This window comes from Labeo rohita, chromosome 20, assembly GCF_022985175.1.
Source record: "Labeo rohita strain BAU-BD-2019 chromosome 20, IGBB_LRoh.1.0, whole genome shotgun sequence".
NCBI classification, from domain to species: domain Eukaryota; kingdom Metazoa; phylum Chordata; class Actinopteri; order Cypriniformes; family Cyprinidae; genus Labeo; species Labeo rohita.
The window spans coordinates 20,869,420-20,894,378 of NC_066888.1; the positions used below are offsets into that span (position 1 = coordinate 20,869,420).

The 24,959-nt window shown below is 35.2% G+C and overlaps 1 protein-coding gene and 1 long non-coding RNA gene across 3 annotated transcripts in view; one reads left to right on the top strand and one right to left on the bottom strand.

Moving 5' to 3' along the window:
* Positions 1 to 363: 363 nt before the first annotated feature.
* Positions 364 to 23,730, bottom strand: armc2 (armadillo repeat containing 2). 2 transcript variants are annotated; one of them, XM_051138430.1, is made up of 18 exons: positions 23,709 to 23,730; positions 21,819 to 22,086; positions 21,379 to 21,451; positions 21,127 to 21,298; positions 20,064 to 20,196; positions 18,509 to 18,552; positions 17,905 to 18,012; positions 15,227 to 15,417; positions 13,638 to 13,740; positions 13,283 to 13,539; positions 11,924 to 12,069; positions 10,253 to 10,352; positions 7,364 to 7,628; positions 3,625 to 3,747; positions 3,416 to 3,529; positions 3,207 to 3,339; positions 2,975 to 3,114; positions 364 to 1,513 (listed from the first exon to the last, which is right to left on the bottom strand). In XM_051138430.1, exons 2-18 carry the CDS (start codon positions 22,028 to 22,030, stop codon positions 1,374 to 1,376), a joined length of 2,454 nt encoding a protein of 817 aa, XP_050994387.1. In that variant the 5' UTR covers positions 22,031 to 22,086; positions 23,709 to 23,730; the 3' UTR covers positions 364 to 1,373. The 2 variants fall into 2 exon arrangements, with proteins under 2 accessions (XP_050994387.1, XP_050994386.1); XM_051138429.1 differs by lacking the exon at positions 23,709 to 23,730 and adding an exon at positions 23,239 to 23,357.
* Positions 23,384 to 24,959, top strand: part of LOC127182814 (uncharacterized) — a 38,103-nt gene continuing 36,527 nt past the window's right edge. The window contains exons 1-2 of the long non-coding RNA XR_007829959.1: positions 23,384 to 23,568; positions 23,682 to 23,770. This is a non-coding gene — a long non-coding RNA (uncharacterized LOC127182814). The remainder of the gene's footprint in view (positions 23,569 to 23,681; positions 23,771 to 24,959) is intronic.

Sequence of the window (24,959 nt, forward strand, 5' to 3'; positions counted from 1 at the left end):
GTGTGTGTGTTCTTTTCAAGCGGAGTGGATTCTCTGCTCTTTTTTTGTTTACTAAACCAGTTAAGTACTGCATTCTGATGATGGCAGGACTAGAGGGATGGTACTTTTTCATTTGGAGATGGATGTGAGGAGGTTTTAAGTCTGACTTGAGAGACTGATGTCAGTTACTGACAATTTTATAAAGAAATGATTTGTTAAAAAAGAATAAAACATGGTATTTCACTGATTGTATCATTTGTAATTTAATCAAACTGTCTGTTTTCTTTTCACAAAGTCATTTTGGGATGATGCATTACACCAAACATTAAGTATTAAACGCAACAAAAAAAACTGAGCAGTCCAAACACCTCACACCACATGAATTGAAGGCTATTTGTGTTTTTACTAACAGTAACACACTTATATATATCATTTATATAGGTTTTAGGTCATAATCAGTGTTTTTCAGTTCATGAACATCCACCCACCAGCTGAGAGCCTCGTAGCAAAGTGATGTATCAGCACAGACACTACAGGCCTATAGAAAAGCATCCCCTGCTGTGCACTAATGATTTAAACACAGAGTTGAACAGCAATCCGTCCTCGCACAGCGAGGATTAAAGGAAATATCGCTGACCTAGGAACTATCCCTGTTTGCATAAATAAGGAAATTTTCCCTAATGTTTGTAATTTCCCTGTTTGTGGTTGAGGCCGGTGGTCATTTAGTACCAGTAAATGGTCATTAAATGGAAATCACCATAGTTGCTCATTTAAAAGAATAATGTGAGAAGCTGGATTCCCCCCTTTTAACAACAATGAAATATCTGAAAATCTCCCTTGGATATTATGCTTTAGACTTCACACAATGAAGACTATAAGGAAAATGTATCTCAGTAAATAAACTCCTATTTTGTTTTTTTAGGCATGGTTGTAAATCACCTTTAGGGCAGCTGTGTAAACTTAATGTATAGACTGTAGCTGTGAAGTGTAACCATTAAGAGGATGGAAGCCAGTGCCATATTATAGTTTGATGTGATGTATTAAGAAAGTATGACAATGTTTCTATTCTGTGTTCTTTACACACTTTTCTGGAAGTGTCTGTTTAATAAAGTCTTTGAGATCACTAAGATGCTTGTGAGTGATTTTTGCTTGTGCGTTAAAACACAGGCTTGCTTTTTCCTATTTAAGCTTAATACAGCAATGAAAGGTTGTGTAATAAGCATTTGAACTATTTTATTTAAAAAAAGGTCATAATTGACTAATTCCCTGTTACCGTTCACAACATCGAAAGAGATAAAGTGCAATATATACACTAGTTTGTTCCTCAGCTTGTTGGTTTATACACACACAGACAAGCGTGTGACGTCTGAGGAGGAGTAGTGTATTGGTGGAGCTTACGGAGTGGTGCCAGTAGTGTCTTCAATATGAAAACGCCGTCTAAGCCTCTCAGCTACAGGCAAAAAGAGCAGCTCCCAGCATGCTTCCTGGACTTGTCTGACTCCATTGTCAGAAGGCCACTGCAAAGCTTCCTTGTCTGTCCAAAACACAAGACAAAATGTTTACTTGAAGTTTACACAAAAATTGTAACAAAAAAAAAATGCTTTGATTTTAAATAAAAATAAATAAATATATGAAGTGCATCATGTGTACATGCTAAAGTTACTCAACTTTGATTAAATCTTTAACTGAAGTGATTACACAACAAAAAACGCCTATTAATTAAATGAATCAAATACAGTATATATGCATTATATTATTAATTTAAATTAAATTATTAATTAAATTATATATATTAAAAAGTAATAAAATTAACAATTATACACACACACATATATATATATATATAATATCTAATTAATTTACATTTATTTTAATACACATTAAAATATATATGTACATAATATAATGCATTAATAATTAATATATTATTTATTTACAACACAATATAAATAGTATAATGTAATACAATATAATGTATATAATAATTATATAATTGTATTAATTGTAGTGCATTATATTTTAGCATTATATTTTAAATATGTATTAAAATGTATTAATTTATTAACATTTAAATTATTAAAATGAATAAAATAGAATTATAATATACATTATATTGTATTATATTATTACATATAAATTATATATTGGAAATAAATTATATATTATTTATTAATGTATTATAATATATTGTATTGTGTACATATGTATTTTATTGTGTATTAAAATAAACTTTAATAAAATATAAATATATATTAATATATACATTATATTGTATTCAATATTTACTTTATATAAATATATATATATAAGTCATTAAAATAACAAATTTTATTAATTAATAAAATAGAATTATTATATAAAGTAATTAAAATAAATTTCATTAATTAATAAAATAGAATTATAATATAAAGTAATTAAAATAACAAATTTCATTAATAAAAAAATTGTAATATACGTTATATTATATTATTAATACAAATTATATAGACACACACATATACAGTATATATATATATAGATATATGTATATGTATTAAAACTTTAATTAAAATTATTACAATTAACAAAAACAAAATTATAATATAAATTACATTGTATTAAATGTTTAACACTTATTTAAAGTCATTAAAAAAACTAACTTAATAAAACAAAATAATAATATACATTATACTGCATTATATTAATAATACAAAAACATAATATAAATACACATATTATACACACCTTTTATGTATTAATGTTAATTCATATTTGTATTAATTAATCATTCATATTAATTTAATTAATATTTGTATTAATTATACAATACAATATAATATAAATTATAATTCTTTTTTATTAATTAATAATTTTTTTGCAATTTTTTTTAAATTATTGTCCATGTACAGATGCATCATTTGATTATCTTTGACTGTCACTTTTTTTTTTTAAATAATTATGAACTCTATCAAATTACCATGCTAAAATGCCAGTCCTGATGCTTGTGTTTATGTACCTGTGTAGAGCTGCAAGATCTCCAACAGCTCTTGAGTGTGTTGCAGCTCTCCATCTAAAGAGCAGTTCCACAGAGTCTGACACACCACAGCGGCCAGATGCCAGTCTTGAGGCCCGAAGTCACGCAAACACTCAACAAGCCTACAACATGGAGAGACAGAGAAAGCACAGTACTTACAAATTTTACACTACACTTAAAAACTGAAATGACACTAAAGAGAGAGGCGAGTTACTTCTGAACGGTTCCCTCGGCCCTCAGCGTGGCCCTGTTGTCTGGATCTGCAGACAGGTTGATGAGAACTCCACATGCAGAGAAACACACATCAGGGGTCTTGGAGTCTAGAAGGGTTACCACAAACTGCTCCACTGAGACATAAAAGACACAAACGTCAGTCTCTTGAGGTTTGGAGACAGAGAAACTGCCAGAGAGAGTGTCTCGCACCTTTGTGCTGCATGATGAAGTGTCTCACATCTTTGATCTGAGACAGATTTCCAAACACACGCGTGGCCTCTAAAACAGCATCCATACTGGAGCTCAGCAAGAGCTTTAGTAGCACTGCAATGACAGAAGGACAAGCGGGAGGGGGACATTACTGAAAGACCAAGACAGATGCGACATACAGGCTGTGTTCACACACACATTTGTCTTACACTGTGAGATGTGTGTGTGCTGGGAACGGACCACTGAGCTCTGGCCCTGGTAGAAAGACAGGTTGTTGATGGTGGCCACGGCATTAATCACTAACTCTTCACTCTCCTGCACACACCTGTACTCTGAGAGACAAGGACAAAGACATAGAAAACATCAGTTATATGCCATCTATTTAACTCACAGAATGGCATAAATAACATATGCGTAATTCGTTATGCATGTTTATTTCCTCGATTTTTCATTTGGACTTCATCTAGCACTCCCTCAAAGGTGCTGTATGTAATTTTTTTGACTGTACCAAAGCATGAAAACACCATAATACATTCACAGGTACGTAGGAAACATGCTAAGTTCACATACTCATTTAAACAATGCTACAGTCAGTTATTCTACTTTAAAAATGTGCATTCCATGTCAGAATGTCTGTTGTGTTTTGGTTTGTTTGATTCCACCCACTGCCAGTTTAACCAACAGTATTTTGACACCCTGGGTTGCCAGTTAGTGGAAAACAGCGTATTGAAGCTATTGAAGGCAGCAAATCAGCTGGCTCAGAGATGGCAGATTCTACTTAATCTAAAAAGCCTTGGCATCCATCTAAAAACTCTATGACCAGAGCAGAGTTGGTAGGTTTTCACAACAAAACCCGCCCAATTGATTCTCGAAACTAGCCCAAAAGTAGCCCAATCCCATTTCGAGGGGGTCCCCTGGTAAAAATCGCATTCCGGGGGGTAAAACACACGCCTTTGGGCGGGGTTCCCCTTGTAAAATATCACGTCTTTGGGGTCGCTTCAACCCGCAGATATGAAAAACAACCCACGGCAACAGTATAAAAGTAGCCCAATTCCACGGGAAAACCACAGACTTGGCAACTCTAGACCGGACACATATTAAAACGTGGATAACTCATAAACTTGGGAGTGTGAACACCACACAGCCAACTGCAAACTAACTTTCTGTGCCCCCTGGAATGCCAATTTTACCAGAGAACCCCGCCAAAAAATAATCTAAATGCGACTGGGGAACTTTTGGGCTAGTTTTGAGTGGCAATTGGGCGGTTTTGTTAAGAAAACCTGGCAACCCTGGTCACCTTCCATTGTCAGCTGCGCTCATTCCTGTTGCGTTTTCTTGATCTGGCAACCCGCATGAGCATCGTGTCTGAGGAGGAGGGAGTGGGAGAAACAATATTTTGAATTTGGACTGCAGTATCCATTTCAACTGCTAGCTGTAAATATTACATACTGCACCTTTAGAGTGACTCTGAAATAAAAAAGCTAGTTGACAAGGCAACATTTTTTATTTAGTTTAGCTAAAATAACTAAAAGTGAGATAATAATAAATAAAAAATTGTAATTAAAAAAGAAATAAACAAAAAATGACCAATGTAATTAAAATAAAAATGGAAAATTACTACTGTAATTAAAACAGTGCTGTCAAACGATTAATCGCAATTAATCACATGCAAAATAAAAATTTGTTTTATATATATATATATATAATTTTTTTCTGCTTATAATTTATATTATATGTACATATATTTTGTATATAAAAATATCATTTTTTTTAATTTATACATCCATCTGTGTGTATTTATACGTATATACATAATATACACAGTACACACACACACACACACATATTAAGCAAACACAAACATTTATTTTGCACATGATTAATCGCTTGATAGCCCTAAATTAAATTAAGTCTCAGGTGTCCCCTGAATGTGTCTGTGAAGTTTCAGCTCAAAAAAACCCCAAACAGATCATTTATTATATCATTCTGAAAATGCCTATTTTGAGTGGACGCAGAAACACACTGTTTTCATGCATGTCTACTTAAATGCAAATGAGCTTCTGCTCCCCGTCCCCTTTTCCAGTATAGAATAACAGACTGTGCCTTTACAGATCGCAACTCAAATACTCTGCCAAAAAACATCTCTTTGGTTTTAATTATAATGTCTATCGCATTGAAATCATGTGGTTTAAACCATTTTAGTTTAAATTTCTGATATAGGGTTTTCTGAGCGCACATATCTGAAGCGAACGCACAGAAAGCGGCTGTCACACGGCATGTGAGTACTAAACTAAGTTCTCTTTCATGTCTTATTACACTTAAACTGTCAAATACACACAAGTTTATGTTAAAACCACACATGAGTTACAAAAAGAGTCAGATTTTTCACATTTTCTGAGTTGGTAGATGCAGAGAGGGCCCGATTATAGCACTTAAACGTGTAAAAAGTCACTACACCAGTAGGTGGTGACAAATGATCATATTTATGAATGAGTCATTGAACTTTCAAACGATTCGTTCAATCACAAACAAAATCAGATCTGCCTGAACGAGTCACTGAATCGTTCGACAAATCTGTTCAAAAATCAAAATGTAGTGGTTCTGCTGTGGCCTTGTGTTAACCAAAGTCCCTTTCAAGGAAAGTCTATTCACACGGTGGCCATATTTGCAATGCCTCCTGGCAGCGCAAGTAATAGGAGTAAACTGTCTTTGTATCTAGTTTTTGGAGAAATACAGGCAGTAAATAAATCTTTTTTATCTACAGCCTACTATCTTGGCACATTATAAGGCAAACAACTGTGCTCAATACTCACATGAACCTGTCTAGACGAGCTATAGTATAGCAGCTGCTAGATGGTTCAATTCTTGGTACTGAAGATCAGATTGCACAGAGCGCTAATCAGGTGTCACTTCCTCCTTGAGAAGTTTCAAAACCATTCGTGTGAATTTTAGCGTGAGTACCTCACGATAAATCCGAAATTGAGGTAGTCAGAATCTGCCAGCAAGTGCGACTGTAGTAAGATCCTGTATTTCCCGTTCAAAGTGCGGTTTGCTCTGTCAGTGTTTGTGCGTCACGCTGCAGAGCGTGTATTCGTTTCGAAACACCTTTTGTTGTGGTAAATGCTCTGTCATTGTTACCCTTGATTTCTCAGTTTCTTTTTCCTTCTCGATTTTTATTTTCATCATAACAGGATGTCATTTTAATGTACCAGACATATGGTAGCTAAACGAGAAACAATAAATCTCCCACCCATTTCCTCTCTAACTGTCCACATCTTGCTTCTAAAACAACAGCATCCTCTAACTGTCGTTTCTAACTGTAGGAATCCAGCAGTTCAGTTTTAATTTGATTTTTCATATTCTAAAAATGACACGGGATGTATACTTCCACAGGACACAAATCTCTTTCTCTATTTCAGAAAGGAAATGCATAACTACCTCTTCACCCTAACATGCCTGCTTCTGAAACGTTCACATGCAGAACCAAAACCGAGCTTTCATCCATCACCATGAAACCACAGTGCAACATCTCTGAGAACGCCAGGCTGCACAGAGATAGAGCTATGCATAATAAAAACGTGCAGTTTACAGTCTGGCTGTTCTCGTCATTGGGGAGGATGCAGTAACTTGAGGGCCTATGCCAGTAATTGACGTGAAGAGAACAGCGTGTGATTGCACTGTGCAGAGCAACCAACTTGCACATTCATTCAAGTTCAAGGAAGTAAACAGCCTAAACATCTGTGTTGCCCGTCACATCGCTTCTCCTAAGCGTTAGTCACGTACAAAATGGTTTAAGAGTGACAACCACATTGAGTGAATGCACTACCGTATCTGTAAAGTACGTTCCCAGTGGGCTTTCTGTAAATACAGAATTTTTGTTGAGTGAAATACTAACTAATTATCCGCTTAGAGGAGTGTGCGTGTATATTTTATGATTATGTTTTGTACCCAGCACTTCCAGTAGCAGCTGTACACACAGTGTGTTGGCAGCTAGTGCCGTGCCCACGGTAGGATGGATGGCTAGGTTGGCCAGCAGTCTGATCAGTTTGACCAGGACGTCCTCTCTCTCTGGGGGCGATGGGGTTTCCTGGTAGACCTGAAAAAGATCTAAAAGGACATCTATCCCGCCTTCCAGCTCATAGACTCTCTCTCTGGCTTCAGTGCTCTTGGCTGTCAGATTTCCTAGTGTGAACAGGAGACGCACTACCAGATCCTGCACATAAGAAAGAATGACAAGTGTGTTTACTAGGTCTAAGTTAAGGTGACAACATATCCAATTTTAATATTTCTATACATATATTATACATATTTGGCATTGATCCATAAATGATGACAGAAGACCCTCATGTAAGATACATAACATGTATATATTTAGCCCACAGTACAGTAAATTGGATTCTTTGCATGGTGGAATATCAAAACTTGAAATTTATATTTATTTATATTTTGAAATATGTATGCTATAATTCATTCTATAAATATTTTATACTTATATTTTCTATTTATTTTATATGATATAGTTTATATTTTATGGAACCCCATTTCGCAACTGAATAAAAAATAAAAAAGGAAATTCACGAGCTTTTATCTCACAATTCTGACTTTTTCTCAGAACTGCATGATATAAATTCGCAATTGCGAGAAAGAAAACAGAACTGCAAGAGTTAAGCTTGCACTTCTGAGAAATAAAGTCATAATTCTAAGAGATAAACTCACATAAACTCACTTTTTTCTCTGCGAGTTTATAACATTTATAATACGTGAGTTAAGTCCGAATTCTGAGATATAAACTTGCAATTTTGAGAATATATCTGAGAAATTCTGAGAAAAAAAAAAAAACAGAATTGTGAGATATAAACTTAAATTTCAGACTTCTTTTCTCAGAATTGCGTGATCTAAACTCACAGTTGGGTGTTGTTAAGTCAGAATAGTGAGATATAAAGTCAGAATTGCGGGATATAAACTGTGCACAGTATAAACTCAGAGTTCTGACTTTTTTCTAGCAATTATATAGTTTATATTTTATGGAAACCCATTTCGCAACTGGTTAAAAAATAAAAACCTTTTATCTCACAATTCTGACTTTTTCTCAGAACTGCTTGATATAAAATCATTTTTTTCTCAGAATTGTGAGTTTATAACATTTATAATACGTATAAGTCCGAATAGATATAAACTTGCAATTTTGAGAACATATCAGCACCCCCAGAATGAAACTTTGCAATTGCAAGTTTATATGTCACAATTCTGAGAAAAAGTCAGAATTGCGAGAAAAAAAGTCAGAACTCTGAGTTTATATTGTGTACAGTTTATATCCCGCAATTCTGACTTTATATCTCACTATTCTGACTTAATAACACACAATTGTGAGTTTATATTATGCAATTCTGAGAAAAGAAGTCAGAAATTTAAGTTTATATCTCACAATTCTGACTTTTTTTCTCAGAATTGCATGATATAAACTCGGGAATATGCAAAACTTAGATTTAAAATAAAGTCATAATTCTAAGACATAAAGTCAGAATTGCGAGATGAACTCACAATTCTCAATTTTGTTTATATCTTACAATTCTGACTTTATCAGAACAATAACACATGAGTTATTAAGTCAGAATTCTGAGATATATACTTGAAATTCTGAGGACATAGTCTTTTTTCCTCCACCTAAGAATTAAACTTTATAACTCGCAATTGCAAGTTTATATTTTACAATTCTGAAAAGTCAGAATTGCGAGAAAGAAAGTCAAAACTGTGAGTTTATATTGTGCAATTGCAAGTTTACATCCCGCAGTTCTGCCTTTATATCTCGATATTCTGACTTTAGAACTCGTGATTGTGAGTTCACATCTCACAGTTCTGAGAAAAGAAGTCAGATATGCAAGATAATATCTCCCACTTCTGAGAATAAACAGAAGTTTATGTTGAAATATAAGTTTATATCCCACAATTGACTTTTTTCTGACAATTGCAAGTTTGCATCTTGCAGTTCTGTCTTTATCTGTGAAAAAAATCAGAATTGTGAGAGAAAAAGTTGCACTTACCATTTTTATTTTTTATTCAGTGGCAAATGGTCTTCCACAATATTTTATACTTATATTCAAATATTCATGTCAGAACTGCAAGTTTATAATCTCGCAATTCTGATTTTATAACTCGCAACTGCAAATTTATATCATGCATTTCTGAGAAAAAAAAATCTGAATTGCAAGATGTAAACTCACAAATGCAAAGAAAAAGTCATAATTGTGAAATAAAAAGTGGAATTTACCTTTTATTAAATTTTTATTCAGTACATTAATTAGGATTAAATATTTAAATCGACTGACAGGCCTGGTGTTTAGCGCTTTGATGGTCCACTAAAACCATGCAAAAATCACTTGAAACTCCGGTGAACTTTATTTTGTCAAACAGCTTTAACAGATTTTCAACAACTCCTTTGTTTTGATTTAGAACGTAAGAAAAATCAGGGTGCAGAGATAGGCCTCTTCAAGTAGTCTTGAGGACAGTATGTCCCTATGTGAGGCACAGGGTGTGTGTGGGACTGTGTTTATGATACCTAGTACACAGTGTGAACCGTGTTTATTCTTTATGAGATTGGGACCACATGATCTCATTACTCTTAGTGCCAGAAGGAAAGAGAGAGAAGAACATCTGAACTGTCTGTACCGAAATAAAACGAACAGAAAAACATACACACACACCTTCATAGACCATTGCTCAAGTTTCACTTGAGAGCAGAAAGAGGAACATGCAGGCTATATGCTTACATGTGTGTGTTTAGTTTAGCGTATGTCTGAGCGTGTGTGGACAGTGTACATATACTAGGGCCAAATTCACCTGTTTCCTGCTGTGTTTGCCTAGCAGGTCCAAAAATAGGCTGCAGCAGCGTGGCGTCTCAGCTAGCGCATGACAGCATTCAGTGTAGGTGGACAGTTTGCTGGAGTCAGAACACACACAAGAACATTCACACGCATCACATGGCACAACTTTATCAACTTTAATCAAAAAGCTCAATTCCTCAAACTAAGATTAGAACTTACCTCAGCTGGTGGATATTTAAAAAGCATTTTATAGTTTACCAGGCCTCAGCAAACTACTAAGGGGAACTTCAAACAATTTGAAATATAAAAAAAAAACATTAAAATAACTTTTTTTTTTTCAACAATTTTTAAATAGTTTTTGATGCTGTGAGACATGCACATTTATAGTTACATATATTTTTAAATATTCATACTTATATTTATCTTACATTTATTTATCTCCCAGTTCTGACTTTTTTCTTAGAATTCCAGGATATAAACTCGTACTTCTGACAAATAAAGTCACAATTCTGAGAAATAAAGTCAGAATTGTGAAATATATAGTCAATTGCAATTGCAATTGGCAATTGCAATTTATTTATTGCAGAATTTTGAGATATTTTCCTCAGAATTGGACTTTATAACTCATAATTGCGAATTTATATCTCACAATTCTGAAAAAAAAGTCCGAATTGCAAAAAAAAAAAGTCAAAATTACGGGATAAACTTGCATTTGTGAGACAAAAAGTCTCAAAAAGAGGCAAATATCATGCTGTTTTGACTTTATAACTCGCAGTTGAGTTTATATTATGCAATTCTAAGGAAAAAGTCAGAATTGTGAATTTATATCCAATTTATAATTGCGAATTTATATTCATATTTATAATATAAATATATTTATATATATTTTAAATTTATATAATTTAAAACTTAAATTCAAATTATTATATATATTTAAATATTTATACTTACATTTATCTTACATTTATTTATCCTCAAAAAAAGGGAACTGTGACTTTTAACTCGCAATTCTGACTTTTTTGAATTTCTTGATTTAAAGATACAAAGTCACAATTCTGACTTTATAACACACAATTGTAAGTTACTAAGTCAGAATTGTGAGATATCGGTCTTTTTTCCCCTCAGAATAGGACCATAATTCGCAGTTGCAAGTTTATATTATGCAATTTTGATTAAAAAAATCAACTTATTTAATTCTGACTTTATAACTTGCGATTGTGGGTTTATATTATGCAATTCTAAGAAAAAAAATCAAAATTGTGAAGTTATTTCCTGCAATTCTGACTTTATGAAATACCTTAATTTGACAAAAGTCATTTGATTTTTTTGTATTGTGGAATTTTCAACTTAAAATGTATAATTATATATATTTTTTAAATGTTTATACTTATATTTATCTTACACTTATTTATCCTTTATTTTATCAAAAGGTCAAATATCACCCATAAGTAAAACATAAGAAAAAAAATTAATTAATAATAAATCTCAAAACTATATGGGCATTTTTAGAATGAATATACATATTTTTTTTAGTTATGTCAAGCTCTGCGATTTTTTGACTTGTAAAAGTATTGTACATTAAATTTAGTTATGTCAAGCTATACAATATTTTGGACACTGGTTGAGAATCACTGTTTTCATTTAAATGCACACACATATAACTATGACAACTGACAGATAGACTCACCTGAATATTCGAGCCACATTAACGCAGATGTCAAGGTCATTGCGATGGTTCTCCAGAATCAAGCAAAGAGTAGAGAATGCCTTGTTGGACAGAAATGAAGGCCGAGACTCAGACAGGTCAGCTATATTTCTCAAAGCTGCTGTGACCTAGAAAGGTTCAAGAGGTCAAGACTGTGAGCAACTGTTTGTTTGAGAAAAACACTGGAAAAAGAAATGTACGAGTATGTATGTTTGGCGATTGAGTGTGAATGAGCGACTGTGCTGCAGGTGTGCATGTGTGTGTACTACTGCCTAATGGGTAGAGATGCATATAAAAGCGGAAGCACTTATAATCAAGAAGAAATAACAGAAGGTCTTTAAAGTGGCCTCATAAATCTCTCCATCAGAAGCACGAGACACTGATTAGGGTACATGGAGGGTGTCTGCTAGAGCTGCTTGGCCCATCGGGCCAGACTTTCACAAAAATCCTCATTTCCGTCAGCCAACAAACTAATGAGTGGCACGGCAATTGGCGCTGAACTTCAAACCGTGCGTGCCGAGTTCAGGAAGTTTGTTTGGGCAGAGTTAAATCATTCCTATGAGACGTACTTTGTGCTGGAGGAGTGTAACGTAAAATATAGACACGGAGAAGTGGAAAAAGGGCATCCTCCCAGACAAAAGCAAAAACAAAAGCAGAGGAAAAGGACATTAAAATGCGCCCTTTTCCTCGACCCCATGCAACCCCACCCTTATGAAGCTCTCATATTTTGTTCCGTTTCACTCCCAGAGCAGAGTTCTGAGAAACATCCGGGTGGGGTTCAAGCATGCTGAATTCCTCCTGTTTCGAGTCTTCAAGACACAGATTTACAATGTTTGCAATGCAAACCTATTTGTTTATCTATGGTGGTGTGTGTGTTGCACCAGGCACTTTTCCAGCACATAGGGGAAACAAACAACTTCGGTCACTTTGGATATGCATGATGGGATCTTTTGTTTTGAGACAACAAGGAAAAGGTAATCATACATAGAAAAGTCCTTTCTGTGTTTTTATTTCATTGCAAACCTGAATGACTTTCTTTCATCTGTGGAACATAAAAGAAGACATTTTAAGAAGTGTTTCTTGGTGCATACAATGGAAGTCAATGGTAACCAAAATTGTTCTTTGAAATATCTTGCTCTGTGTTCCACAGAAGCAAGCAAGCCAGGTGATTTTTGGTAAACCATTTCTTTAAGACAGACAAAATGTCACATTTAATCCATTAAAATGCTTTAGTTTGTCTGTGACTTCCTTGGGTTTAGTGTACTGAAATCAGGATACAGCTGACAAAAAAAGCAACTTGACCTTTGACTCTTGCATAAGCAGCTGTCAAGGATGACCCACCTGTACCAGTATGTGTCCTGCAATGATATGCTGACCTTCTCCCGCTGACCTGTGAGAAGTTACGTTATCTGAAGATGTAGATGAACCATGCATCAGTCTCTTTGACAGCTGCAGCAGTACACCAATGAAGCCTTTAGACAGCAGCCACCTGGAGAGGGCGCTGTTCCCTGAGAGGAGCTTCAGTGAGCCGATGCAGTACAGCACGGCTTCACCTTTACTCCACACATCCTCACAATGGAGCAGGGACAGAAGGGAGTCTGTGTGTAGACAAAGAACACACAATGGGCTGATGTTGGAGATAATACCTGAATGAGTTTAGATAGTCTGGGTGAGTTATGCAATAATCAGGTCTAACCTAGGATGCAGCCGTTGAGGAACAGGGCGTCGTTGGTAGCATTCCGGCTGGTTTTGAAGACCAGTTTGCAGATGTTCAGCAAGTTGTTTCCACTCACATTGAGCTTGTAATACAGATAAAAGCAGTAAGGCTACTTCTTGATTTCAAATTTCACATATACTAGTACAAAGCAGAGGCTGTTTACAGGCCTCACCTCTATGTCATCCAAGATGTTCAAGTCTTTCTTTCTTCAGTCGAAAAGAAATTAAGGATTTTGAGAAAAACATTCCAGGATTTTTCTCCACATAGTGGACTTCAATGGTGGCCGACGGTTTGAAGGTCCGATCTGCAGTTTCAGTGCAGCTTCAAAGGGCTCTACACAATCCCAGCCAAGAAATAAGAGTCTTATCTAGCAAAACAATCAGTCATTTTCTACAAAAAATACAATTATTTACTTTTTAACCACAAATGCTCTTCACGTATTACATAATCTCACACGCATGAGAGAAGTATGGATCTAGTGTTTACGAAGTGAACGTGCAAAAAAAGTCAAACAGCCTTTACAAAAGAGGTGAAACAACAATGTCGGACGATTTTGGGTTGGAGGAGAAAGTTACAATTTTTCGTTCCACCCTAACTTTTTGAACTGAAGTACATAGGGGAAGAACCGCAAGCAACTTTTCCAACGTAAATACTGAATGCATATGTTGCACATGTGCATTGCAGAGCTAGTGCGAGATGAGCATTTGTGGTCAGAAAATATATGAATTTTTATTTTATTTTAGAAAATGAGCAATTGTTTTGCTAGATAAGACCCTTATTCCTTGGCTGGGATCGTGTAGAGCCCTTTGAAGCTACAATTTGGATCTTCAACCCGTTGGTCACCATTGAAGTCCACTGTATGGAAAAAAATCCTGGAATGTTTTATTCAAAAACCTTAATTCATTTCTAACTGAAGAAAGACATGAACATCTTGTGCATCTTGCACACCTTGGATGACGTGGGGTGAGTAAATTATCAGGAATTTTTTATTCTGTAAGTGAACTAAGCCTTTAAACCTGGTAAAATACTACACGGTTTTCTTAAATACTATGTTTGTTCGTGAAATTTTGTGACTTTTTCTCATTTGTGACCCTGGACCACAAAACCAGTCAGTTTTTTGGAATCGAGATTTACAATAAATAAGCTTTCCATTGATGTATGGTTTGTTAGGATAGGCCGAGATACGACTGTTTGAAAATCTGGAATCTGAGGGTGCAAAAAATCAAAATATTGAGAAAATCGCTTTTAAAGTTGTCCAAATGAAGTCCTTAGCAATGCATACTGCTAATCAATAATTAAGTTTTGATATATTCATGGTAGGAAATTTACAAAATATGTTCATGGAACATGATTTTTACTTAATATCCTAATGATTTTTGGCATAAAAGAAAAAAATTTTGCCCCATACAATGTATTGCTGGCTATTGCTACAAATATACCTGTGTGACTTACAACTTGTTTTGTGGTCCAGGGTCACATTTAGGGTCAGACCCTAAAAAAACTTGTTTTATGTATTTTGTTATGTACTGACATACAGTACTGAGTGTGTGTATGTGTCATATACTCACTGCCAGAATAAGTTTGGCTAATGTTAGGTTAAGTCGGTCCGATCCCACATCTATAAGTCTGAAGAGTGTTCTAAGGATGGCAGACCTCTTTTTAAACTGTCTTCTCAGCATGCCTCTCTCTGCCAGGGCGTCATGGAGACTATTGCATGCGTTACACAGCTCTCCCACAGTCTCATCTGACACGTCATCACCTATAAAGATTGTTTTTGGAAAAGACAAAACCCTATCAGTATACTGTATGTTCCAGTGCACAAAATAGGTAACAGTGTCAAGGTCCCATTTCAAACCGAATGTCTCACACAGTATTAATTGCAGCATTGTCATCCTTCAACTGTCCCTGTGAAGGACAGTGAAAGAAGAGTAGTCTGTGGGGTACACAGCCTCTTTCATTCAGCTGAACTGATGTGTACACAGAGTAGGCTTACTGACATTTCACTGACATTTGGCCCACATGTCAACACCCACTGACAGAGTTAACATGGCCCTTCAGGGCAAATTCCCCCCCGTATGGTATGCATCATTAGCGTGTGTATATAATAGCTCTTTACTGTCTTTCTGCATGTATTGGCTCTGAACACAACATCATAATAAGTCAGTGAGTTTTAAGTTAGATAAAACTTCAACAGAGTATCAGTATCTCTAAAATCCCATAGGCTCAATTAAAATTGATAAATAATCCTTGTTTCATCTTTGCATCTTAGACTAGCTGTTGCTTGTGGAATAATTATCCATCTCTACATGCCTTTTAACCATTGTGTGCACTGGCAATGCCTTATTCTTGCTGGATCTAACTTGCCTTTAGGGGATAAGTCACAGGCTGCATTTTCCAAAGCTATTTTTGCTAAAACAAATGTTGTTTCTCAAATCTGTTTCCAAGATGGTTGGCATTCCCCCCAACGGCACCCTCTGATGATGCCATGGAGAATATGAATGGTATTTTATGCATGAACCGAGAGGCTCTTGGCACAATAAATATTTTATATTTATCTTTTAAATGAATTTCTATTGAATTTTCAAAGTGCTTAAATATTTACTGCTATTAGATTGCATTTCACGGTTCTTTTCCCCCACATGCTTTGACTTTAAAAGCTCTGCACTGTGCCAAGCTCAACACAAGCTTTGTTTTTATTCCTCTACATTCAGATATTGTGTTTTTCTTTCTCCCTGCAGTTTTGCTTCTCTCTGGGACACATTCAAGTGCTAAAGTGCAGCTCTTTAGTATGAACTTGCATAAGCACAATCCAATAACCCCACAACGGTGGCTATCTTTCAAAATCTAAAGTTAGTAATAGCAAAAAATAAGAAACCACTCAAACAAGATATTTTTGGACTGTAACAGGGTGAATGGAAAACCAAAACCCTAATATTTTTGGAGGGATTAACTAGTACGGTTGCATGCCAAAAAATCATTTTGGAACTACTTTATTATTTCTCTTTAAAGGTGACATATCATGAAAAGCTGACTTTTTCCATGTTTAAGTGCTATAATCGGGTCCTTGGTGCATCTACCAACTCAGAAAACATGAAAAAGAACAACCAAGTCATTTTTTTGGTAAGCCTTCATCTGCAAGCTTGTGAAAAAACGACCCACTCAGATTTAGCCTGTGACGTAGGAAGGGGGTCTTATTATGATATTACCGCCCCTTAATTGGCACGTTTCCATCCACAGCACTGCCATTGTGTTTTGAAAGTGACAACAGTGTACCAGTTCTAACGCCGTGGCGAAAGTTGGAGCAAAGCATGCTAACGGTTCTGTCTTTGGCTGCACAGATGAGCACAGAACACTATTTAGAGTCCCAGCCTCAGAGGAGACAAGAGAGCAGTGGATTTACTGATTTATTTACTAAAATATACACTGCTACCACACAAATCTAATATAAACGTGTGATTTCTTTCCCAGCTGTTTACCTTCACAGACATAACCGACTGTTTTTGTAACTCCTGTGTGTTTTTAACATAAGCTTGCGTGTATTTGACAGTTTAAGCGCAATAAGACATGGAAGAGAACTGAGTTTAGTACTCACATGCTGTGTGACAGCCACTTTCTGTGTGCGTGCTTTGGGTGTGTGCTCAGAAAACCGTATATCAGAAGTTTAAACTGATATGGATTTAAAACGCATGATTTCAGCACATTAGACATGATAATCAAAACCAAACAGATGTTTTTTTGGCAGAATATCTGAGGTATGAGCTGTAAAGCCACAGCCCTATTTTGGAAAAGGGGTCCGGGAGCAGCAGTTCATTTGCATTTAAAGAGACATGAACAAAAACAGTGTATTTCTGCTTCCACTCAAAATAGGCTTTTCAAAATGATATAATAAATGATCTGTGAGGTACTTTGAGCTGAAACTTCACAGACACATTCTAGGGACACCTGACACTTATATTACATATTATATAATAGGTCCTTTTTTAAATCATTGAAAATGTTCCTTAAATACTAAAGAAGACTGATAAGAGTGTGCTGCAGAAAATCAGAATATCTTAGCAAAAGATAATGAAAAGTCATCACATATCAACCTGATTGTTAAATGTTTTCGGAGCTATTCAAATGGTGTTGGTTAAACAGCATTGGGGTTAAATTATAAAGCAAGATCAAATACAACTTTGCTATTTAAGTTCATTAGATCATCACAGGTGCATATTTAGCACATTCACAGGGATAATTTTATCATCACCTGGTGCGAAGGACTCAAATTCTTGAAGGACAGGAAGGACTTTAGTGTTCCAGAATACAGATTCATCCATGTAGTCATCTCCTGTGTCTCCATGCCCAAGCTTGTCTTCTACAGCAGAACAACATGGAGTGGGTGTCAGTCAGACAGACAAATATATATAAACAGACACAAAGATGTACTTGATTGATCCCGGAAAGGAAATTAAGAAAGTTCACTCTAGCAGTTCTTAAAGCATATGAATGTAATACAGGATGTTCAGCATAGCATGAAAAGGTCAGAGCTTCACACCCACACGCTTTTTCATTAGTGTCTGTTCTGTTCAAATGCCTCTGTGAGCATTTGCATTGTGGACGAGCTGCAGGAAGCAGTGGGTTGCGAAAAAAACAGATCAAACGGCTATAAACTGGCATCTGGATAAAGAACCTTGAGAAACTGCTGCAGCAAAAGTGGTTTAGGTTTCCAATCCGATCAGATGTTTGTGGCTATTGGCAAGATTGTGTCAGAAACAAGATTTACAAGATTGTGAGACCTTTGCTTTGTTTATCACGTGTCTGACTGATGGTTAGCGGTTTCAAGTGCACATCATAGATATAACAGTATATACCTGGTTTTGATCCTCTTACACTGGATACATCATCTTGCGGTATCCTTTTAATCACAAACACAAATAAATGTACATACAAAGCAGACTTACAGCATAAATTACAACTGTTATTGTGTTTGGAACATGGATTAGATGAATTACAAAAACACATTTATATTGAACACATTTATACTTATCCTAAACATGTTTTTACAAAGTCTAAAGATAAAGATGCTTAATATGCATCAACATAAACTCAAACTGAAAAGAAATATAAAACATTTTTTATTTATTTATTTATTTATAATTTGCACTATAGTCAGAATTTTCCTGTTTTCCTGGAAGACACAAGAGGTCACTGTTGTGATATTCTGATGTAGCATTTTTATTAATATTTTCATTATATATTTTTCTTTAACTGTCAGTGGTTTCAAAATCAGTTACTGGTGAAAAATAGATAACTTTCAAAATGTTTTTGGAAATGTTCATTAATATGCGTGCATGTAAGGGACATTACAACAGACAGGAAAACCACAGGTTCATGCTTGTCTCACAGCTAGTCATGCACTGTCATGGTGAATTTTATCTCAAAAATCAAGATATCCGTTAACACGGTTTTAGGCTGTGCTATCGTTAATAGCAGAGCAAACTGACATATTATGTCTGCTTAAAATTTACAGTTTTGATAGTGCACTATAATGCAATCATTTATCTTATCGTATGTCACATGGGTATTTCCTAAGGATTGAGAAGAATGATGGTTGGGCATATTTGTGGCACTGATCATGTTTGGGCTTTGTACTGTCTCGATAATGCCTCTTTGTTGATGGGATGCCTTGGTCGAGACGTGATCTCATCATGAATCTCAAATGAGACTGTACTGGTGGTCAACAGACCAGTCAGCCAGCCAGTCACAAATGCCCTGCATAATCTAATATCGCTCCATTAGCAACTATAACAAGGATATGCTAGAGATAGATGGAGAGAGAGAGTTTGCTGCATGACTTTAACTTGCTATTAAATTCCAGTGTCCGTAAATGCATCCAAATTGGAAGCATTCTGGGAAACAAATTAATAAGAGCGCATGGATTTGAATAAACTAATTTTTTAATGTGGTCTTACTAATGGTTTACACAACTCTGTTGCATTTCATGACAGATGTACACAAAAGAGGCTCAGATAACTTTGGTAAGAATTAATACCACTGGGATCTACTGATCCTCAGAATGGTTAACAATAAACAAGTTCAATCTCTGAACAGGGTGTCCTATGAGTCAACAACACATAAAAGTGTTTTATTGCCGTTCTTAGGCACAGAGCTTAAATCAATGTACTGAGAGAGTTTGATGATGCATTGACAGTAGAGTTTTTTTATGAAACTCTAAGGGACAAATGCGTGATGTGAGTCCCTGTCATAAACATGCTGATTCAAAGCTACCCATCAGAGGTTGCAAACCTTTAAACATGTGTTCAATAAAAGTACAGATGTTGGAGTGCATAAAAAAACAAAACAATAAAGTTTCAAGTGTTCATAGAAAAGAGGTGCAAAATAGATGTTTGTGCTTAAAAAGCATACCTGTGTTTGATAAGTAAGTGCAGGTTTGTTTCAGAGGATGATTTATGTGTTTTATGCTCTGTAACATCAGTACAATGTAGCTTTTCTCTGTCACCTGGTTGGTCTGCTCCGATCCTGGCCTCTAGAGACATATCTGAATAGAAACACAACAACACAGCTTATCTAAAGAATCATTAACAAAAACATATATTAGTAGATATAACTTTTTTTTTTAAAATCTCTTATGTGCACAAAGGATGCATGCATTTAGTCAAAAATAAGTAAAAACAGTAATATTGTGAAATATTTTTACAATTTAAAATAACTGTTTTCTAATGTAATATATTAAAAACTCATTCTAATGATGATTTGGTGGTCAAGCAACATTCTTGTGCTGTTTAATATTCAATACTTTTGTGGAAACCATGGTACATTTTTCAGGATTCTTTAATAAAATAAAAAATCTGTAAAATTATGTGTTTTTATGGTTACTTTTGATCAATTTAAAGCATTTATGGAAAAATAAATAAGTATAAAATAAATGCCTAGATCATTTGTTTTAAATTTAAATAAACAGAAGCTCAGCCAAAAAGGCTGCATTCAGATCAGACCTTTTGCAGTCTAGCACTGTCCATCAGTGTCACTGAACTTTTTTAATGATTTTATTACTTACGTACTCAGAACAAAATTCAGTCTAGCAAACTATTGACAGGACAAACACACATTTTGTTTTCTCAATACAAACAAACTCTGGGCATACACAGCAGTTACATCCTGATGTAAACTGATTTATATCTGTTTTTTTTAAGTGTCTATTTATTTTGGTTCAGTGTGAAATACTTTATCAGTTCACTGACTGTCTCATTAGAGGCATTGACACAGGATACAGTGAAGAAGGTTATCAATCTGCCTGGCAGGTGAATATGCACCATTATCTCTATGCACTTTGATTTGAAAGATAAAGTAAAGTAATCCTGTGCCATCCTGCTACTTTTTTATTTTGGTGGGGGAATATTCTTTTAAAAGAGAAAAAAATAGAAAACTATACGAGATTAGTAAAACCCTGTTTTATTTCTTCTCTTACTCTTTGTGTTTGGCGTCATGGGTGGTAGCCTGTTTATGGATGCTGCTCTAAGCTGTCTGGCTCGAGAACCTCCTGATCCTATCCTTGCATTCCCTCGCTCAGTTGGGGGTTTGGGGAGAGTTGCTTCATTGACACCGCCATCCTCATCCAGGGACACAGATAGCCTGGGTTTCTGGAATTGAGAGAACTCTTGAATTACTGTTTCCTGTTTTCATTCGAATAGTCAGACATGAAGTTTTGGAAAGCTCTTACATGTTCCAGAGGGCTGAGACGAGTTCCAGAGCCAGGCCTGGAGTCAGGAGCGTCAAAATGTCGGGCATGAAGACTACAAAAGAAATTTGTAAGTTTTATATGAGTAATCAACAGCTAATGTTACAATTCAAGTACATTAAAGAGTGCAACAGTCTGGTTCGGGAAGTAAAAATACCATTAATTTTCTCCATAGGGAAACTGATTTGTAACAATATTTTAAAACCTTTAAAACAGACCTACTACAAGGTCGTTAATCGATGATTGGTTCATGGCTTCTAACTCTTAAAATAAATGGGAAAAATACTTTCAAAACCAAGATGGGTACTGTTGCACTCTATAATTCAGAATTCAGAATTCATTCTAAATATTATAATGAGCATAAAATGCATTCTAAAACAAAGGATAAATACATAAATCTATCATCTCCAGTGTTGTTTTACCTGAATGCAGATGGTGGTCGTCCATCATGTGCACGAGAAGATGATTCTCCAAAGAGCTGCCGTTGCTTCTCCTGAGGTGTGAAAGGCCGCTGTGTGGCAAGAGTTCTGAGAGAGCGACGAGCTTCTGACACTATCTCAGCACTTGTCTGTCTCCTGAGGCCAGCGCTCATGTAGACACTCTCACTTTTGTCCTGAAGCTCCATTAAAGACATCCTTGATTCATAGGGATGTGTGCCAGCATCAGGGGCCTGAGACCTTGTCCATTATACTATAACCAAAATAGGTTGGAAAAGATCTATAAATATAGTTAAAAGAGGAGGAAAATTTCTTTTGAACTAAATTAACTGCTTCTTGGAAATATGTGACCCTGGACCACAAAACCAGTCGTAAGTAGCACGGGTATATTTGTACCGATAGCCAAAAATACATTGTATGGGGTCAAAATGATCGATTTTTCTTTTATGCCAAAAATCATTAGGATAGAATCATTAAGTAAAGATCATGTTCCATGAAGATATTTTGTAAATTGAACTTAATTTGAACTAAGAACTTAATTTGGACAACTTTAAAGGTGATTTTCTCAATATTTTATTTTATTGTATACCTACATCAGTTTTTGGACTGTAAGATTTTTAATGTATTTTAAAGAAGTCTCTTCTGCTTACCAAGCCTGCATTTATTTGATCCAAAGTAAAGCAAAAATTTTGAAATATTTTTACTATTTAAAACAACTGTTTTCTATTTGAATATATTTTAAAATGTAATTTATTCCTGTGATTTCAAAGCTGAATTTTTAGCATCATAACTCAAGCCACATGATCAAAGAAAATATTTTAATATTCTGATGCTGCTCAAAAACATTTATTATTATTATTATGCTGAAAACAGCTGAGTAGAATTTTTCAGGTTTCTTTATATAGAATGTTCAGAAGAACAGCGTTTATTTAAATTATACATTATAAATTTAACTTTTGCAACATTATAAATGTCTATATCATCACTTTTGATCAATTTAAAGCATCCTTGCTAAATAAAAGTATTCATTTCTATAATCCTCCTCTCAAAAAAAAAAAAAAAAAAATTGCTTTTGGGAAATGCACCCCTGAGTGAGACAAGCATGCGCGTCCACGCACCGTCACCATGGAAACGCACAACGCTGCTACAGTAGCTCTGGTGTAGCAAAACAAAACATTCAAAACATATAAAGTAAGAAACTAAAAACCTTAAAAAATAAATAAATACACTCTTACAATTAACAACTCGATCTGCTATCTTATATTCAGCTAATCGACAAACAAAAAAAAAACAATAAACCATGACACTATTAGTATCAAGCATTGCCTTCAGCCTACTTCATCAGATAACTTGTTGCTCTAAGTACACGATGTGAACAGCGCAGAAAAACGATAAACCCATTTACCTTGATTTCCAAACGAGTTTAGCCTTGATTTCACTGTTTTAAAAAGATCATCTTAAATCCAGAAAGACGAGAGTGTGTGACAGCAGAAAGAGGGACGCACGCTACAGGGTCAATCACGGCCACGCGCATGGTCATGTGACACACGGAGGCTTTTGTTGTGTGAAACCTACTGCCTTTTTGCTTTCTTACTGTCAGCTTTTCTTCCATTTTATGTTTTGAAGAGTTAGAACAAATTAATTAGGAGTCATAAACCGTAATTACATAAATATTGTCTTAATAAATAAGTGTGTGGCCTCAACCATAACATTATTTACAACGGAAAAAACACAGGTGAGACAGTTCATAAATTGACCTAGTCGATAAAGAAAATACGTTTTAGTCTTAAACTAAATGCCTTCATTTATATTCCTCCCCAAAACTCATAGTATTTGCCTTGTGTTCAGTGAAAAATCCTAAAATTCAGAGCTCACCGAGACGCCAGATGCAACTGTGAGGTGTGAGGCCAGACATAGTCATGCACTGGAGATGACAGGTGAGCTGATACTTACCCACCCAGAAAATAAAAGAGAAATATAAAGCTACGAATTTGTGAAGTAATGTTTAATACATTTAATAGAGGACACATTATGCAAATAGAGGGTTTGCACTTAAGTCACGGTTTGGTCAGTTACCCGGATGCGCGGCCATACTGGAGATATTCGAATGTAAACAACAGCATGGATTGTACGGTTAATGTACTACTGAATACATTATTCTGCTAATTCATGCTGTCTAAATAATGGAAGAAAAGTGTGAAAGTTGCTAAATCATATAGAGAGGGACTTAGTAAGCAGGAAAGGGTGCAATATTTTGACAAACTTAAGTTAATAGGTGAAAATATACATACGAGCAGTATTCATTAGGATATTAGCCTTATGGAAATGATAAGTACAAACATGAATGTTGTCAAGATTCTTGCCTGGGAAATCCTGGTTCAATTTGGCCAACCACAAATACCTTTTGCTCCTCAGTTTTTTGCACTATTCTCCTTGATTTGTTATAACTTTTGCCAGTCTATAGAACTCCAAATGTTTTTTCCAGTCCGACCAATTAGTACAGTCCAAAAAAACATGACAATAATTTTCAGCAGCAATAATCAGAAAAATATGCTAGTTTTGTTTGATTCAGTGTTTATGTTTACGTTCAGTGCCGCCAGTGGTCGATTGATGACGCAATGTGAAAACACTCTATAGCTGTAATTGAAACATCTATTTTTTCAGTTGTGGCTTTACCATAGTAATTTCCCACAGATGTTGTGTTCATTTAAGTCTTTTAAGAATATGTCCACATTGTTTTACTGTCCTTTGACTCAACTATTTAATAGAGACGTCAAAGATTTTAACTGAGATTCTTAATGCGGTTGTTCAGTTTTTTTTTTCTTTATACAGCAATCGAAACTACTACACAAGCAAGACTGACACGATTTGTCCTACACTATATGTACAACCCTACTATTTATTGTTTCTGTTCCTCATAAAGAAAAATGCACATATGAGCCATCTTTTGGCTCTGTGGTTAGATTTAAATAGCTCTACAAGCTTCATTCTCATAGATACAAGAAGTCTCATTGGTGTAATGTGATTGGAGGAGCTAGCCAATGAGGAGTTAGTACGAGAGTACTCATTGGCCAATGGCTGCATGGATATGGTTGCCCTCTTTCATTGTCACTAGGGGAGTGTGGT

What these genes read in the sequence shown, in the direction of transcription:
- armc2 (XM_051138430.1), bottom strand. Translation starts at nt 22,030, where the DNA reads ATGTCTTTAATGGAGCTTCAGGACAAAAGTGAGAGTGTCTACATGAGC. An exon ending in GTCTCAGCCCTCTGGAACAT is followed by an intron (nt 21,299 to 21,378) that starts GTAAGAGCTTTC and finishes TCTCAATTCCAG; the next exon opens with AAACCCAGGCTATCTGTGTC. An exon ending in GCTGCTACTGGAAGTGCTGG is followed by an intron (nt 3,748 to 7,363) that starts GTACAAAACATA and finishes CTTGTCTCTCAG; the next exon opens with AGTACAGGTGTGTGCAGGAG.